Source organism: Leptodactylus fuscus, chromosome 5 (assembly GCF_031893055.1).
Source record: "Leptodactylus fuscus isolate aLepFus1 chromosome 5, aLepFus1.hap2, whole genome shotgun sequence".
Classification (NCBI taxonomy): domain Eukaryota; kingdom Metazoa; phylum Chordata; class Amphibia; order Anura; family Leptodactylidae; genus Leptodactylus; species Leptodactylus fuscus.
The window spans coordinates 36029414-36048521 of NC_134269.1; the positions used below are offsets into that span (position 1 = coordinate 36029414).

General features: G+C 43.0%; 1 protein-coding gene across 3 annotated transcripts in view; it reads left to right on the forward strand.

Annotated features, from left to right (window-relative positions):
- The first annotated feature begins 4835 nt into the window (after positions 1 to 4835).
- Positions 4836 to 19108, forward strand: part of KANSL3 (KAT8 regulatory NSL complex subunit 3) — a 36089-nt gene continuing 21816 nt past the window's right edge. For all 3 annotated transcript variants that reach the window (XM_075272899.1, XM_075272900.1, XM_075272901.1), the window contains exons 1-9: positions 4836 to 4961; positions 14079 to 14342; positions 15475 to 15645; positions 16196 to 16286; positions 16393 to 16578; positions 16713 to 16844; positions 16944 to 17060; positions 17966 to 18067; positions 18322 to 18393. In XM_075272899.1, the coding sequence (XP_075129000.1) occupies positions 14128 to 14342; positions 15475 to 15645; positions 16196 to 16286; positions 16393 to 16578; positions 16713 to 16844; positions 16944 to 17060; positions 17966 to 18067; positions 18322 to 18393 (1086 nt within the window). In that variant the 5' untranslated portion in view covers positions 4836 to 4961; positions 14079 to 14127. The remainder of the gene's footprint in view (positions 4962 to 14078; positions 14343 to 15474; positions 15646 to 16195; positions 16287 to 16392; positions 16579 to 16712; positions 16845 to 16943; positions 17061 to 17965; positions 18068 to 18321; positions 18394 to 19108) is intronic.

Here is a 19108-nt window from a genome sequence, read left to right on the forward strand (position 1 = left end):
GGGCACTGGGCAGCAATAAGTCCCCTCTCATGGCACCTCCAACACTGTACCAGCCCTGGTTTCTCCAGCAGAGAGTCCCTTCTTGGGCTGGTGGACTGCCTAGAAAACACATCTCCATCTCTTTTCCCTCCGCTCTCAAATAACGGAACAGTCTTACCGGGAGGTGCCCTCTGCTGGATGTTCCTGGGGGATGGTTGCGCTGTAGGGTCATCACAAAGTTCCGCCTCAGTCGCCAGGTACCTTTCCAGAAGGCTGACGAGCTGGTTTGCATCTTTGGGGTCTCCATGTCCAACCCAGCGCTGCAACGCAGGAGGAAGAGCTCTGGTGAACCAGTCTAGGACCACCTACTCCACCATCTTTGCAGGGGTACAGGTGTCTGGTTCCAGCCACTTTTTCACCAGGTGAATCAGGTCGTACATCTGGGATCCGGCAGGTTTGTCCATATGGTAGCTCTAGGTATGTACCCGCCAGGCACGGACAGCAGTGGTTACCCCCAGCCGAGCAAGAATTTCCGCCTTTAAGTTATCATAGTCCTGGACATCTTGCTTACAGAGGTCATAATAGGCCTTCTGGGGTTCACCGGTCAAATAGGGTGCAATGACGTCTGGCCACTCAGCAGCTGGCAATTTCTCCCGTTCAGCCACTCTCTCAAACACAGTCAGGAAGGCCTCCACATCATCATCTGGGGTCATCTTTTGCAAAGCTCTTTGCACAGCCTGCTTCTCATCTCTGTGCTCCACAGGTCTTTGCGGGCTAATGACAACAGTCTCTTTAAGGAGCGCAATTTGCTCCATCAGCAAATGATTTGTTTGTTGTTGCTGCACATTGGACTGTACAAGATGCTTCAGTATCTCCTCCACAGTCTGGGTCTGTAAAAAAAAAAAAATTCTCCAGCAAGGAGTGGACGTGTCGTTGCCCCTAGCAACCGCTGTATGTCCGCGTCCTCCACCCATTGTCAGGGTCTGGGGTTGCTAGGTGGGGTGGCATAGACACACAAGTTCAGTTTCTTCAGTCCAAAACAAAGGTAGAGTTTTATTTTCACTCAAAAAGGTAGTGCAGCAAAAAAAGGAAACAATACAAAAATAAATCCCTGCCCGGCTACGCTCTAACTAAACATAGAATAGGTTACCTCACCTAGAATAACAGAAATCCAAAAAATCCAGTAGAATCATTCAGAACACATCTCCCAAAAATATGACCTCTCTGTCAGCTCTCCAGCCAAACTCTGCCAAAGTGATGCTGCTGGAGCTGGCTTCTTAAACCTCCTTGACGAGGAGACTCTCTGCAGCTGAGTTGCTGCCGGAACATCCCCAAAGTGTGGATGGAGGGGGGTGGGATTACAGGTCCCACTACCATTCCTACCTGTCATTCCTAAAAATCCAGCCCAGTACTGAGCATTTACCAAAATGTTCAGCAGACAAACATTCCTGGAGTTTTCTAATCTCACCCCACCTGAGTAGTCCGAATGAGATGTACACCCCCTCCATTACCTGACCAGCCATCGGCTTACACTGGACACAAAGTTGGGCATGCAGGACTTTGTGTCCGGTTAAAAAAAACAATGTTTTTGCCGCGGAGTGCACAAAACGCTCATGGCCAGACACGGTCTGCCAGGTTTCCGTCTTCTGTCGGCAGAAGACGGAAATCTGAAAACGTAGATCGGGCGCTGGCGTGAACCCAGCGTCAGATTTCCTTATTGTCGCTGGGTTATCTTCTGATACATGTAGTGTCCCTGTATGATAATATAGCTACAACAAGAAAAACATAGCAGGCTTCCTGATATGTCCCAGACCATAGAAAGTTTCTGCATTTGTGGTCTTATCCATTGGCAACCAATATCGACAATAGACTGTCACCACTAAGCTAGTAGGAGAAAATCTTTAAAACTCTGTAGAATTTTAAACTACTTATTTCCAAAACTGTTTAACTTTTAATTATCCACAAATATAGATATGATCATGTACATGGGAATACCCCTTTAAGGGTTAAAGAAGGGGCAGTGGAGAAACGGAGGCGGCTGATGACACAGAGGTGCTCGGAGCACAGGGATAACGCTCTCTGAAGATTAATTGGAATATGAAGGAAACCGGTTTCATTCAAAAACGACTGCAAGAATAAAGGAAATACAGGTATGCCTAGAATAGTCTTGCTTAAGGCTATGTATACAGTAGATACGCTTAGGCCTGGCTCACATCTGAGTTCAGTATTCCATTCAGGAAATCCACATGCGGACCCCCCGTAACGGAATACCCAACACATTGACAAGCGGTGAGCAATGAAAACACACAGACCCCATAGACCAGGTGTCCTCAAACTGCGGCCCACGGGCCACATGCGACCCACCAAGCACTTCTGTCCGGCCCGCCGACAATGCTGGCAGGCGTGCATTTATAATGAAGCTCCTGGGGAGATCGGGCCAGGCCATGGAGCGCACTTCACTTTACCTATTGGAGGGCACCGCTCCTGATGTCTGTGCGACCTGCACTGCTTCCGGTGTCCGCCTGTGTCCTCCGGCCACATCACTTGTATGTGATGTAAGGAGGATACTGGAGGTACCGCTCCCGATGTCTGTGCGACCTGCTCTGCCTCCGGTGTCCGCCTGTGTCCTCCTGCCACATGCGATGTGATAGGCGGACATTGGAGGCAGAGCAGGTCGCACAGACATCGGGAGTGGTACCTCCTGTATCCTCCTTACATCGCATACAAGTGATGTGGCAGGAGGACACAGGCGGACACCGGAAGCAGCGCAGTTCGCACAGACATCAGGAGCGGTGCCCTCCAATAGGTAAAGTGAAGCGCGCTGTCTCCATGGCCTGGCCCAATATAGTCAACTGTGCCCCTCCGTCACTTCGTCAGTCAGGTCACCCTAGCAACGTGACATGACCTGACGCAGCCCAAATTACAGTAAACAAAGCCACTACCGTACTAGTTTGCTGTGCCGCTCAGCAGTGGTCTCACTGGTCAGGTTTAGTGCCTGCTGCCTTCCTGGACGGACTCTACCTGTGTCCCCTGAAGTAAGCAGTATAATATCTTACTGTAGGATAAATAACACCTCAGAGGGCGTTCACACTTGTGCTTGGTGTCTGGTATATACATTCTGTTGGGTTTCCATCTTCAGTCCCAGCAAAACTGGACAGGGGATGGAAACCCAGCAGTCACTTTTAAAACCCATTCAATTGAATGGGTTTGTAAAGGTGACCACCAGTATCCGCCTGTAGCCTGTCTGGGGGGAAACCATTTTTTTTTTTTAAGCCGGACACCAAGTTCTACATGTTTGACTTTGTGTCCAGCTAAAAAAAAAAACAATTTCCCCGTGGACAGGCTACAGGCGGACACTGGTGGTCACCTTTACAAACCCATTCAATTGAATGGGTTTTAAAGGTGACTGCCGGGTTTCAGTCCCGTGTCCAGTTTTGCTGGGACTGCAGATGGAAACCTGACGGAGTGCAGACACCAGACACCAAGCACAAGGGTGAATGCCCCCTGAGATTGAAAATTGAGTGTCCCCCTCCACCCCACAGTTGCATTCATCTCCATTTTTTCTCAATAACACATTGGAATAGCCTTAAGAAAGACATTTAAAGGTAAGAGAAGAATAGCCTTTCTTAAGGCTATTCCTACATGTTATTGAGAAAAAAATGTGATATTAATGGTAGAATCCCTTTAAACTATATTTTGGCCCTCCAATGGTCCGAGGGACAGTAAACTGGCCCACTGTTTAAAAAGTTTGAGGACCCCTGCCATAGACTATAATGAGGTCTATGTGTTTTCCCATACAAGCCATGCGGAGAAGAAAGTAGTACATGAAGTAATTTTCTCTCCCCATGAGTACCGCGCAGAAAATATACAGACTGCATTATAGTCTATGGGGTCTGTGTGCTTTCATTGCTCACCGCTTGCCAATGCGTTCGGTATTTCATTTACGGGGTTCCCATGCGGACTCCCAGAACAGATGTGTACCAGGCCTTAGTTTAAAAAAAAACTATATAAGCAATGATAGACTCCCTTTAAAGGGGCTCTATAAGCAAAATCATGCTGATAGAACCCCACATATGCGTGAATAGCCTTTAAAGAGGCTATTCAGGCACTGTAAATGTTATATTAAACTACCCCCCCGTTTTAAAATAATAACCTAAAAAAGAATGTGCTCTACTTACCGAATGTGCACGCTGGGCGGGCATTCAGGGTGTGTCTTCATCTTCATCCACGCCTCTTCTTCCTCCGATCCCGTACTCGCAAACGGACTTTGATAAAAAAAAAAAATGACCTGGGCGCATGCGCAGTAGCATGCGCCCAGGTCATTTTTTTATAGCAGTGTCCGCTCGCGAGCGCCGGAGGAAGACGGGCCCCGAGGACATCGGAGGAAGAAGAGGCAGGGATGAAGATGAAGACACACCCTGAATGCCCGCCCAGCGTGCACGATCCGTAATTAGAGCACATTCTTTTTGCGGTTATTATTTTAAAACTGGGGGGGGTAGTTTAATATAACATTTACAGTGCCTGAATAGCCTTTTTAAAGGTTATTCACGCATATGTGGGGCTCTATGAGCATGATTTTGCTGATAGAGCCCCTTTAATGACTCGTGTAGGAATCCTAAAGCAAAAATTCCTATCATTGCTATCCAGTTTGTGCCAACACATATACTACACAATGTCATATCCTAGATTACATGGACAATATGATGTCAGTCAGAGGCAGCAGGTTACAAGCATCGCTCACATGACCGCTCACTTCACTGAGGAGGGGGACAACTTCTCTTTGGAGAGACTCCTCCCCTCACATTTCCCGCCTTTTCTCCACCTCTACTTGCATGACGTCAGACGCTTGGGTCTGCCCTGTGGACGTGCCTACGCTCGAACGACGCACCGGGCCTGAGTCACCGGGAGACCGTGAAGCGCCACTGGGAGGAGTAGGCGGAGTTATTGAGAACATGAGGCGGAGAGATAAATAGACCGGGAAGGTGAGCGCGGAGGGATCGGTAGCGGTCCGGTTATATGGGCCGTGAAAATGCACGTCTATATACGTGTACTGTATCGTGTTAGAAGATACAAGATGGCGGCTTCTTAGTGATGTAGCGCTCAGTAATACACGCAGTATGGCCGCTGAGGTTTGTACTGCGATGGATCAGGGATGCACGTTGTGCGATACTGCCGCGCACTGTAATCTGTAACGATTATATCGGGCGATTATCACAGACAGTCCGGGAGTGGTTTTGGGAGCAGCTTCTATCATCTTGTATGGCTGCATGCAGCTGGCCAGGGCTAGTACAGGATGTCATTGCCTGGCTATACTGTATGCTGGCTTCATATTGCGTGGTCCTAGTGTCTATGATAATACATTGAAGCTCACATATTGTGCAGACCGCTGTAGTTGCGATGACTTTGTGTTACACTGTGCTGTAACTGGTGATAAATCAGGACGAATCCTGCCTATAAAGTTCTGTTCACACTTGCACTGTGCTAAATGCTTCACACAACAGATCCAAAAAGTCAGGATTTTCACAAAGGTTTGTTCACACCTGCAATGGAGTCTGTCAGGTAATGCGGACTGAATATTTCTGCACCCTGACTTTTTCATCTGATAGATAGCGGCGGAGCCCTTTTTGAGATCCCTCACGGTTTGCTGGATCCATCTAATGATGGAGATCTTTGTTTACTCCTTTGGTTCCTGCAATGAAGAGAGAAAACAATGTAGATGTGACCACACCTTTATTTACATGTCCACATGTTGCTAGCGGCCCTGGCTGATCAGCTGTTTAAGGTGGTTGCAGCCTGTTCAATACTTACCAAGCCCCGGGTCGTACATTTGTACCATCGCAGCTCAGACCAGCCCCGTAGATCTTCAATGTATTGCCAATCGTTAGGCCCAGTTCACATCAGCATTCTGATTTCCGCTTGGGGTTATCTTCAGGAAAGACACAGATCCCATAGACTATAATGGGGTCCATGTGGTTTCTGCTTGGTGTCGGTGCAGAGAGAAGAGTGCTGCTTGCGCCGAACGCTTAGTCTTCATGCAAATCAAAGCAGCTTTTTTGGCACATCTAAATACATATTTGGCACACAACAGAGCAGGGGTAGGGAACCTTTGGCTCTCCAGCTGCTGTGAAACTACAACTCCCATCATGCTCCATTCACTTCCATGGGAGTTCCCAGAACAGCAGAGCCAGTATGCATGCTGGGAGTTGTAGTTTTGCAACAGCTGGAGAGCCGTACGTTCCCTACCCCTGCAATAGAGTGTGCAATCTGAGTGTCTTCCCATGTTCTGTTCCACCTTCCATTGTAATCAATGTAAAAACTAAACAGAAGACATTGGTCTTGCACACTGGGTTGTGTTCGTGAAGCCAGAGACATAACAAAGTGTAATGAAAAATTATCATAGAAAATAAAAATAAATCCAAATCTGTTTCTCATGGGAATAAAAGAACCATGCATAGCACATGACCCTAAATTATGCATGATTGTGTGTGATTATAATAAAAGTGGAAGTGTGAATGAGGCCTAAACTTCTGTTTCCACTCCTTTTCAATATACTTAAAGGAGAATATCACTTCCAACAATTATACTCAACTATCAACACTGTATTACAGAGCACATTACAGTGATAAAACTTTATGTATGTCTCTTTGCGTTATGCAAATAAGCCTGTTGGTGCACTGGGGCTAGGCCCTCAACACCTTGCTCGTGTTGCTTAGACCCCCTACTACCTCCTCCCTGTGCAACCCTTTTCAGTGGGAGTTGATCCTTCCACTACCCATCCTACCTTAGCATCAAAAGCAGTTCTCCTAGAGCTGAAGACCCGCCCCCAATGCACCAACTACCTGATTTACATAACATTTCAAAGTTGTTTTTCTTAAAATCTACAATAGGGACATACATAACAGAAGTAATAACTGCTCACAAGTCTCAGGAAGCAGTGCGGGACTACTGAAAACGAGCGAGTGGCGCTGTCCTATGCTGATTCCCATAGAGTTAAATGAGAGCTACAGAAACAGCTCAAGTGAGCTAGGGCTAGTTCACACAGAGTTTTTTGCAGGCGGATTTTGACAAAGAATCCGCCTGCAAAAAAAGCTCCCATTCATTTGAATGGGAGCCAATCGCTTTCTTTTTTTACCCCCGCTAGCGGGTTTTTTTTTTCCCTTTCTTCCTGATTCCGAAGCTGAAACAGCCGCGGCATCCGCAGCACGAGACTCACTCCCGAATAGGCCCATTTATTCGGGCCTAATCAGGAGCAGGAAGCCCTATTAAAAGTGTCAACCACTGTTGTCAGTGCTTTTAATTAGTCCATAGACCAGGGGTCAGCAACTTTCGGCACTCCACTTCTGTGAAACTACAACTCCCATCATGCATCATTCCCTTCCATGGGAGTTCCAAGAACAGCAGAGTAAATATGCAGGATGGGAGTTGTAGTTTTACAACAGCTGGCGTGCTGATGGTTGCCTTCCCCTGCCATAGACATTGAATCGAGGATCAGAAAATTTGTGTGTATGTGAGAGAGAGATCATTGCTCAATTCATACTTTCTGGTTGCTGTCAAGCAATACAGAGAAACGGTGGACATGTGCGTTTTGGTTATTGGTGGAGTCCCTATGTATTAGTCTTTTATTGCCCAAAATGTGGATAGGTGATAAAATGATTTATGTTTAATGTAGACAACTCTTTTAATTGCGGTGCACTGCATCGGTATCCCATCGCGGCTAGCCACACAGAAAGTTTCCGCCGTGTGAACATACCCTAGCATGCCCATATTACTAGGCAGTAGCTGAACTTTCTGAAAGAAGTGCAGTCAAACAAGGACAATTTAAATGAAAAGTACAGGTGCAACTAGGCCTCAGTATCTAAGGGCACTATAGTTCAGGCAGTGAGGCAGAACAAGAGGCTTGTCATCTTAACCAGGTGTGATATAATTTATTGTTGTCTCCAGAGTTGGACCTTCACAGATGTAGAATTGACAACCTACTTTAAAGAGGACCTTTCATCAGATCGGGCACATGCAGTACTATATACTGCTGGAAAGCTGACAGTGCACTGAATTCAGCGCAGTCAGCTTTCCAGCACTATATAGAACTGCATGTGCCCGATCTGATGAAAGGTCCTCTTTAAGGATAGTACATCAGTTAAAGGGTTTGGCCACTTTACTTTACTTTACTTTAGCCTTTACAAGGCTCCCAGGCTTGTCTGCAAATTCTCTCTTTTGCAGGCTGGTCTATGCAGCCTGCAAAAGAAAGGATGATTTTTTGCAATGCATTAGCATTGTAATGCATTGCATTAGTGATCAGACCCCCTGGGGTTCAACACCCCTAGGGGGTCTAATAAATGCAAAAATTAAAAAAAAAAAGTAAAAAAAAAATAATATAAAAAGTATTAAAAGTTCAAATCACCCCCCTTTCCCTAGAACACATATAAAAGTAGTTAAAAACTGTGAAACATATACATGTTAGGTATCCCCCACGTCCAAAATCGCCCGCTCTACAAATCTATAAAAATATTTTTCCTGTTTGGTAAACGCCGTATCGGGAAAAATAGTCAAAAGTGCTAGACCGCCGTTTTTTCACTGTTTTGATTCTGATAAAAATTTGAATAAAAAGTGATCAAAGCAATAACATTTCCCGAAAATGGTAGAACTAAAAAGTACACCTGGCCCCGCAAAAAAGACGCCCTATTCATCCCCGTACACTTACGTATAAAAAAGTTATGGCCGTCGGAATATGGCGACTTTTAGAAAAAAAAATTTTTAACACAGTTTTGGATTTTTTTTTAAGGGGTCAAAATGTAAATAAAACCATATAAATTTGGTATCCCTGGAACCGTACCGAAACACAGAATACAGGGGACATGTCATTTTGGCTGCACAGTGAACGCCATAAAACCGTAGCCCGTAAGAAAGTCGCAGAAATGCATTTTTTCTTCAAATCCACCCCATTCTGAATTTTTTTCCTGCATCCCAGTACATTATATAGAATAATTAATGGTGGCATCATGAAGAAAAATTTGTCTCGCAAAAATTAAGACCTCATATGGCTCTGGGAGCGGAGAAATAGTTGTGGGGTTTAGAAGGAGGGGAGTCAAAAACGAAAATCAAAAAATGCCATCGGCGGGAAGGGGTTAAAGGGGGTCTATCACCAGATTGAAGCATATTAAACCAGCAACACAGATAGGATAGGCTCTCTTCAAAGTAATGCCTTTTCCCTATAAAAATTTGTACCTCTGTTCCTGAGATATTAATTTATCTCACAATATACAAATGAACAATCTGGAGCACCAACCTGTTCTGCTGCACACTGTTTAAAAGAAAGTCTGTCAGCAAGAAAATTGGTATCAAACTAATGACATGTCCTTATAGAGCAGCTTTTACATTTTCCAAAAAATATATTTTATTCTGCATTGCTAGCTAGGCTAAATAATGTGCTCATTTTATTTTTGGGGTTGTTACAGAGGTGGTAATACCAATTATCTGTTTATTTTTTTCATTAACAAGGGAAAACTTTGTCTACTGTTACTTTTTCTCAGTAACTTTTTCTCTCTCCCAAAAAATGGAAACCCAATCCTCTTAAAAAGCTGTTACCCATGGAGCCCATAGACTACAATTGGGTCTACCATGTTTTCTAAAAAGGGGGCACCCCACTAAATAGGATAAAACATAACCTTTATTTATAATATTTTTAAACAATTAAAATACCCCAACACAGTATTCGGCCCCTACAATTTTTGCAAAGGGCATATGTGTAAGTGTGTCTATCCACTCTACAGATTGAATAAGGGTGAATTAAATTCCTCCCAGACTCACAGGGTGCGTTTCTAACAAATGCTTCACACGTCTCCCTGTGACTGAGAATACACTTGCTGCACACTATATACCTCTCATCCAATAAACCAGAGGACAGTCTATAGAGTGTCAGCACTAATTACAATGTATCGTTTGTATTAACCCCACAATACTATTTGAATCTGTATGCTGGTAAGTATTTGAGTGTGATAGCTCCATTGTAAATATCTACAGACAATAGGGAAAGCCCATTAACACACAAACACAGCCCACAATCCAGCAGTTCATTGAAACTGATAGGTAGTCACTAAGAGCCTCAGTGTTTACTGCTTACTATTGTTCCGGATTACAGCAAGTTTTTCACACCTTTAGTGTGTCTAATCTACATTGTCTCAACGCGTTTCATTTGTTCTAAATCATCAGGAGACATTCTCAAACAACCTGCCTATGATAACAGGCTATGGCTACCTAGGGGCCACACGGTGGCTCAGTGGTTAGCTAGCACTGCAGCCTTGCAGTGCTGGAGTCCTGGTGTTCAAATCCCGCCAAGGGCATAAAACCATCTGCAAGGAGTTTGTATGTTCTCCCTGTGTTTGCATGGATTTCCATCCCATATTCCAAAAGACAAAAATGTACATTGTGAGCTCTATGTGGGGCTTACAATCTACAAAAAAAAAAAACAGGCTATGGCTACCTAACACCCTAAACAATGTAGTGGTGTGCGGTCAAAACTGCAGTTCTCAGGACCCTGATGGTGGGTCCTGATACTTCATAGAGGCTGGTGATCCGGGACAATAGTCAGCAGTAAACACTGAGGCTTTGGGTGATCAATGAGCTTTAGCTTCAGCCTGAGATTAGGGATCACGGATTAGTGACTACCTATCACTTTAAAGGGGCTCTATCAGCAAAATCATGCTGCTAGAGCCCCACATATGCGTGCATAGCCTTTAAAAAGGCTATTCAGGCACTGTAAAAGTTAAATTAAAATAACTTAGAAAAGAATCTTCTCTACTTACGGAACGTGCACCCTGGGCGGGTATTCAGGGTGCGCCGTCTTCTTCCCCGCCTCTTCTTCCTCTGACGTCTTCGGGTCCCGTCCTCCTCCGGCGCTTGCTCGCGGACACTGATAAAAAAAAACAGCCCGGGCGCATGCGCAGTAGCACGCGGCTTCTACTACGGCTACTGCGCATGCGTCCGGGCTATTTTTTTTTATCAGTGTCCGCGAGCAAGCGCCGGAGGAGGACGGGACCCGAAGACGACAGAGGAAGAAGAGGCAGCGAAGAAGATGAAGACACACCCAGATGCCCGCCCAGGGTGCACGTTCCGTAAGTAGAGAAGATTCTTTTCTAAGTTATTATTTTAAAACGGGGGGGTAGTTTAATTTAACTTTTACAGTGCCTGAATAGCCTTTTTAAAGGCTATGCACGCATATGTGGGGCTCTAGCAGCATGATTTTGCTGATAGAGCCCCTTTAACCCTGCTGTTCTGTTCGCATTTGCTATACACTTGTACTGTACTGTACTGTTCCCGGGTCAATATGACCCGACCTATTAATTCTTGATTTTTAGCTACTCTAATTGTTTTATTTGAATACTTTTTTCATTGAAATACTGTATGTGAACATGTTTGATCATAAACAAAAGAAAAATTTAAATTCAAACTTAATTTTTTTATTTTTTTTTTCATAAAAAGGTTACACAGGCTTTTTGCAATTATCTTCGATTGTTGACATTCTGCACACAAATAATAAAGAAGCTTTACATTACTATTACTAAAACATGAAATTTATCTTTTTGAAAACAAATTTTATAAATCAACAAATGAAAAATCATAAAAACTTCAACCATTTTAGAAAGAAAGAAAAAACTGAACATGTCCATGCGTTTTTACACTGAGCACAATAATAAGACACATGTCCTTTACACAGATCTTTTGAACATCCAGCACATGTCAGATTAGTCTTATTGTCACAAAGAAGCTCCATCTCTTCTTTTTTTGCTGGTAGCTGTGCTGGTGGAGGCCGTGGATGTGGAATCTCTTTCTTGAGCATGCTGGACACTTTTTACAATGGCTGCTGCTCCCTCACTTCTGGGGGTCACTTTTCTGCTCTCAATATATGGCCTCACCAGGGATTTTCCCAATTCCTCAAGAAATAATCTTCTTTTATGCAGCTTATTCCGGTTCCAATCGGGGTCGATTTCTCTCCATAAGACAAATGCATTGTATGCAGAAACGTCCAGTATGTTATAAAATCATTGGCCACCGATTGGTTTTGCGTTTGCATGTATATGTTGATATTACTTGGTCTAAAGCAGGGGTCCTCAAACTTTTCAAACAGTGGGCTGGAGGCAGAGCAGGTCGCACAGACATCGGGAGCGGTGCCCTCCAATAGGTAAAGTGAAGTGCGCTCCATGGCCTGGCCCGAGCTCCCCAGGAGCTTCATTATAAATGCACGCCTGTCGGCGTTGTCGGCGGGGCCAGACAGAAGTGCTTGGCGGGCCGCATGTGGTCCGCGGGCCGCAGTTTGAGGACCCCTGGTCTAAAGTATCAACTGCTCCCTTTGTGGCATTATAATCCAAAATAATGTCAGGCTTTCTGTCTTCTCTATCACTTACGGAATTGTCATGCTGCATTGTGCTCATGAGAATTACCTGTTTGGTTTTTTTTGGAACATAAGAAACAACAGTTGTATTTCCAGAAAAATAAAAAGTAGAACTGTACACCTCTCTCTTGCTAAAGATACCTTGCGGTAGTTCAGGTTTGTTTTTTCTCATAGCACCCAGCATGGTAAGTTGTTTTTTCTTCAACATCTGGCCTAGTTGATAGGATGTAAAAAAGTTGTCACATGTGACATTTTGTCCTTTTAGTCCATGAGTCAAATCTAGAACAACACGCATACCCTGATTTTTTTCAGGTCTTTCATCAGGGGCTTTTCCTGTATACACTTGAACATTTAGAGCATATGAACTTTTGCTGTTGCAAAGTGTCCAGATCTTGATGCCATATTTTGCTGGCTTACTTGGTATATATTGTCTGAATGGGCACCTACCTCGGAATGCCACCAGTTGCTCATCAACAGTTACATTTTCACCAGTGTTATACAATTTTGGTAGAATCTCTACCCATTGATTCCAAACATTTCTAATAGGGGCTAGTTTATCTTTAGCTCTTCTTTCCATTCTATCTGTTTTAGAATCAAACCGCAGTACTCTCGAAATGTCATGAAACCTTTCAAGACACATTGTAGCTCTATATATGCGGCGACCGGTTTCGCAATTCCACAAACTTTTACCCTTTGAATGATAGACAACCAGTCTCCTCTCTCACAAACAGACTAGATAATTACTTGCTTACTGATAATAACAGTGAAACCACCACCATTTGGGGATGAAGTACACATAAAAAAACATAACTTTTGCAGTCAGAAATAATCAGAGACCTGTAGAACAGTATAAAATGCTATCGGGTCATATTGACCCGAACAGTACAAGTGTAACAATCAGCGTGTAGCAAAAAGTAAAAAATAAAATAAAAAAATGTAGAGCTCCACAAATGAGGAAAAGTCAAGGAACCACTAGTTTCAAATCCTCATTAAAAAAAATCTGCAGGGTCTCAAAAATCATTTCGGGTCATATTGACCCGAACAGCAGGGTTAAATGAACTGCTGGATTGTTGGCTGTGTTTGTGTGTTAATGGGATTTACTCCACATTGTAAATATCTACAGACAATAGGGAAGTCTAGTTTATTCAATATGGAGCTGCAGCTATCACACTCAAATCCCTACTTACCAGCATACAGATTCAAATAGTATTGTGGGGTTAATTCAATCGATACATTGTAATTGGTGTTGACACTCTATAGACTGTCCTCTGGTTTATTGGATGAGAGGTATATAGTGTGCAGCAAGTGTATTCTCAGTCACAGGGAGACGTGTGAAGCATTTGTTAGAAACGCACCCTGTGAGTCTGGGAGGAATTCAATTCACTCTTATTCAATCTGTAGAGTGGATAGACACACTTACGCTAGGTTCACACCTGCGTTCTACTCTCCGTTCTGTGCTTTCCATCTTCTGCATGCCAGAAGACGGAAAGCACAGACCGGGTCCGGCCGTGAGCAGCGGTGAGCGTTTTATGCTCTCCGCCGCAAAACCGGATTTTTTAATCCGGACACAGAGTACTGCATGTCCGACTCTGTTTCCCTGCATACTGGTTAAAGTGAAAGCGACAAGTATATGCAGTTTCACTTCAACCAGTGATATCTCAGGATCTACTGAGGATACAGGCAAGACTAATTTGTTTCCTTCTTTCTGAAACAGGATTTAGTATCGTGCTTTCTCCGGACCTTGGGTCTGTGGTGCATTAAGGATGACACATAGAGCAAGTGAGCGAGACTTGCAATCTTCTGCGAGAAGGATGGGCACTTCACTCCTATTTCAGTTGTCTGTACATGAGCGAGAATTGGACTTGGTATTTCTTGACCACAGTTATGCAAAACCTTGGAGCGCCCACCCAGATGCCAGTAATGCCCGTCCCACACGTACGCTTTTCATTACTCCACGAAGACAGCAAGAAAGTACAGTGTAAGTTTTAAGTTCTTTTATTACCTTTGTGCCTTTTGATTGTGAAAGTTTTGTATGCAGCACAAAAAAGTGTAGCCCCTGGCCTAATGATAATGATTGTCTAATAGATCTATATGCAATGGATTCAAGAGGGCAAAATATATTATAAGACATTTAGCATAAAAATATATACTCTGCCGTATACTTCTTTTATAATACAAGTCACTGGTCACACAGTTGAAGGAGTTGTACGGGACTTACATATTGGTGACCAACTCTTAGGATAGGTCATCAGACTATGATCAGTGGGGGTCAATAGAGTTCATGAAAACTGCAGCTTGCCCAGCAGGGGTACTGGTGCTTGACCCCCACAGATCACAAATTGATGACCAATCCTAAGTACTGGCAATCAATGTGTTAATTTCGGAAAGTATCTTTAAAGACATTGGGGCCAAGTGTTCAGGTTGTGCAGCAGGAACATTTTATTGTGTACTGAACTGATCTGCACAAGCCCAAATTTTTCTCTCTCTTCTTTTCTACTATTCTCAGAACAGTCTCCAGCATTTCTCCTGTGCACCCCTCATACTCTGGAAGTCACTATCACGATATATAAGATGGTCCCCACAACTGAAACCTTTGAACACAAGCTGAATTGCCACCATTTGAATAGCTTACAACACACAGTAGCCCTGCTACCATTACACCGCTACATGAATAACTTATACCTCACCTACTGTTTTACCCTAACTAACCTTGTAGATTGCAAGTAGGGCCATCTTTCCTACTTGTATGAGATCAGTCATGTAGTTAGCTTTGTCGTTATTGTACTGGTGCTTGTTCTGGCACTATGTATGTAAACCTCCAGCAAATATACTGCATAGTAGAATTAATGGTGCTCTAAAAAAAATGGTGATAATTATATTGTATCCATGCAGCTGCTATAAAGCATATCTGTAAATGCTGTTCTGCAGCAACTTAGGCAAGGTGGTCACCCCATTAAACAAAATACAAACATGGAATTAAAAAAGCCTACAATCAATATGTTTCACTATATGATTTTAATTATTAAAAAAATATTGGAGGTACATTCCCTTCAACTGTTAAAGAAAAATCATTTTGAAGTTCTTTTCATTAATATGGAGTTCATTTCCAGTGAAGCAGATGTCCCTATTGATGTTGAGACAGTCACTCCAACTCCTATGCCATTGTATGACAACCAAAAGGCAAGAAGTGTTATGAACGAGTGTGAACGTCATGTGATTTTTGTACGCACGGACACTGAAGCTCCACCACCCCCCGATGACTGGGAAGATCATGTCAACAGGTAAGATCCTCTTCTGATCATTTTCCCTTCTTACTAATGGTGCATTCACACTTGAGTATACACTGACTGATTGTGAACGTTAAAACACGTTCAGAATCAGCGCGTACAAAGCAGATCCCATTCATTTCAATGGGAGCCGACATAAGTGCGCTCCACATTGAAATGAATGGGCTGCTTTTTTCCCTATTGGTTTCAATGTGATACGCGCGTGTGATACCCCTCCTTAAAAAAAAATAAAATATTTTTTTGCTGACTCGAGTATAAGCCAAGGGCGGCTTTTTCAGCACAAAAACTGTGCTGAAAAATTTGGCTTATACTCGAGTATATACGGTATTTCCAGAGGATCCAGGAAGAGGACACCAGTAGGAGAATCCAGGAATGGAATCTGGATGTTTTTTATTTGTTTTATTACCCATTATGCCTGTTGCTAAAAAAAATCCTACCGTACAACACTTATTAATGTAAAAGTCAGACTTGTCCCTAGATATAAAGCATATAATATAAAGAACATACGTTTTTTCATGCATTTCTTTGCATTCCTCCTTTTCAGAACTGGCTGGTCTACTTCTCAGAACAAACTTTTTAATAAGATTCTGAAAGCTCTACAATCCGATCGTCTTGCTCGTCTCGCCAACGATGGTGTAAGTGTAATTTTGTGATCCCCTTTTTATATCCTCAAATAAATCTATGTTGCAAACCATTGTATTGTATGTAATAGAATAACCATCGTATGTTTTCCTTTTCCAGGCAGTAAATGAGCCAGTACTAAGAAGGATTGCGGTGGATAAGTGCGCTCGCCGTGTACGACAAGCTTTGGCCTCAGTCAGTTGGGATACCAAGTTAGTTCAGTGGCTGCATACTACTCTTGTGGAAACTCTCAGCTTGCCATTGCTTGCTGCTTATCTGGATGCATTGCAGACACTGAAAGGAAAGGTAAACTTAGAACTTTTTGTTCGGATCTTGTCAGCTATAATGGGTATTTGCTAAATATTATGCTTATGTAAAATAATGCTGGCTTGAAGGTATTGCAGTTTATATAACACAGTTTGTGTATTCATTCTCTGCAGATTCCTGCTCTTATTGACCGCATGCTTCTAGCCTCCACTGTCAGGGCAGGAGGTGCCAGCGCAGAAGCCTTATCTTTGCTGTTAAAGAGACCATGGGACCCAGCAATAGGAGTGTTGTCTCATAACAAACCTGTAAGTCTGCTTACTGTGTAAGAGCCCATATGCTATTGTTTAATGTTTAAGACAATACAAATCTTATGCAAATTTTTTTTTTTTTTTTTTTCTGCATAGAGCAAGCTTCCAGGTTCCCCTCTCATTCTTATTGCTCCATCAGGACCCACAAACTCCATATTCCCCACCTCAAGGCGACACAGATTTTGGCAATCCCAGCTCTCTTGCTTGGCCAAGGTTAGTTTTCTGTTGTTTTTCTTGTTTGCTATATTTTTTATTTTTAAGAGTTGAATTTTTGTATTTGCCACAAGAAACTAAGATTTTTCACTCAAAAATCTTTTCCTTGTTTATTGTGGGGGACGATAAGATTTTTCAACCTATGGTGTTAGGTCCCTCAGTGACGAGCAATAATATGAGTCAGGTGTTCATTGGGAATTAGTTGGAATGATTTTGTTAAAGGAGTTGTCCAGGATCATTTGAAATCCCTACACTAATCTGAACACCCTTCCCCCTCCTACTTTCTAAATAACATTAGTAATAATAAAAAAATGTGCCTTTACTAATGTCCCTGGGGTGGTCATGTGACCGCCCCAGGGACATTTTCTGATTATCCTGTGACGATCCGTTTCCCCATTTCTGGAAATGGATAGTCACTAGGAGGAGTTTATATCACACGAGGAGTGAAGTAGATTTTTTCATAACTCCTACTTGGTGATTATTGATCACTATCTCTGTATGTATATAGCCACAGAGGCTGTCAAATATCTCGCTGCTATCTCTGTATATATGTAGCCACAGAGGCTGTCACAGATCTTGCTGCTATCTCTGTATGTATATAGCCATAGAGGCTGTCACAGATCTGCCTGCTATCTCTGTATGTATATAGCCACAGAGGCTGTCACAGATCTTGCTGCTATCTCTGTATGTATATAGCCACAGAGGCTGTCACAGGTCTTCCTGCTATCTCTGTATGTATATAGCCATAGAGGCTGTCACAGATCTTGCTGCTATCTCTGTATGTATATAGCCAAAGAGGCTGTCACAGATCTTACTGTGATGCTGAACTACCCAGAACATTCCACCGATGCACTCCTAGGTTATTTTCATACGAATAAAATGTGTTTTCTTCCTGTACCTATTAGGTCATTCCTGTTGGCTCCCAACTTGTAAACAGCGGTACTGGACTAACCTCTTTGCAGTGCTTGGAAAACATGATTGCTGGTTTACGGGGAAAAGTTATTGAGGTACGTCTTATGTTTTTAACATAAGTGATGTCGCCTATGTTCAGCATATGGTTTATATCCCCTCTTTACTGTTTCTCCTGGGATTTATTGAATCTGCTTTTTTATTCGGCAACAGGATGCAAAAGGGTTGTACAGTGAGAGAACCAACATATTCGTCTTTGACAGTCTTTATGTCAATATAATGTAAAACTGTTTAGCGTGTTTACAGATATAGCACCAGTTATATATTTATTGTTTTTCTGATTTGCATACAGGTCCATAATCACTTTCCTCACAAGCCTGTCATTTTGATTGGATGGAATACTGGAGCTTTAGTTGCCTGTCATGTAAGTAGTGATACAGGGGTTTCTCACACGTTTAAAGGCCACAGACACATTTTCAATGAATATATATAATTATAATATATATAATTATAATATATATAACATCAATAACAGCGATTCTGTGTAACTCCTTTACATAACTGGGTGTCCTGCTGCTTTTGACATAGATGAGTCAACACATTGATCCTAACTGTGTTGACTCTGACTTCATTTGTCTTAGTGCTTAATATACCAGAAAGGTAGGGAGGCCGCATGCTACCCTCATGAATCTTGCAGACAGGAAAGTAGATGGTGAACTATTTTCCTGTCCGCAAGATCCCTGCAGAGATCTGGCGGCAAGCACACGAACCCCATTATAGTCTATGGGGTCCGTGTGCTTTTACTGCACTTGCGTTTGGTATTCCGTTCGGGGGACTCCCCCAGACGGAATCCAAACGCTGATGTGAACGAGGGGTAAGACTGTGGCCCTACATTGCGGAAAAGCTTTTTGTTTTGTTGTAGCCTTTGCTGCAGTTTTTTATAGCCAAAGCCACGAGTGGTTTAAGCAGAAGGAAGAAGTATAAGAGCTTCCTGTATACTTCCTATTCCTTTTGTAGCCACTCATGGCTTTGGCTGAAAAAACTCCGCTAACAGCAAGTAATAAGGAGTCTGACGACACAAACTACAACTCAAAAAATTAAAGCAGCATTTACACGTTTAATATATACAAATTATAATT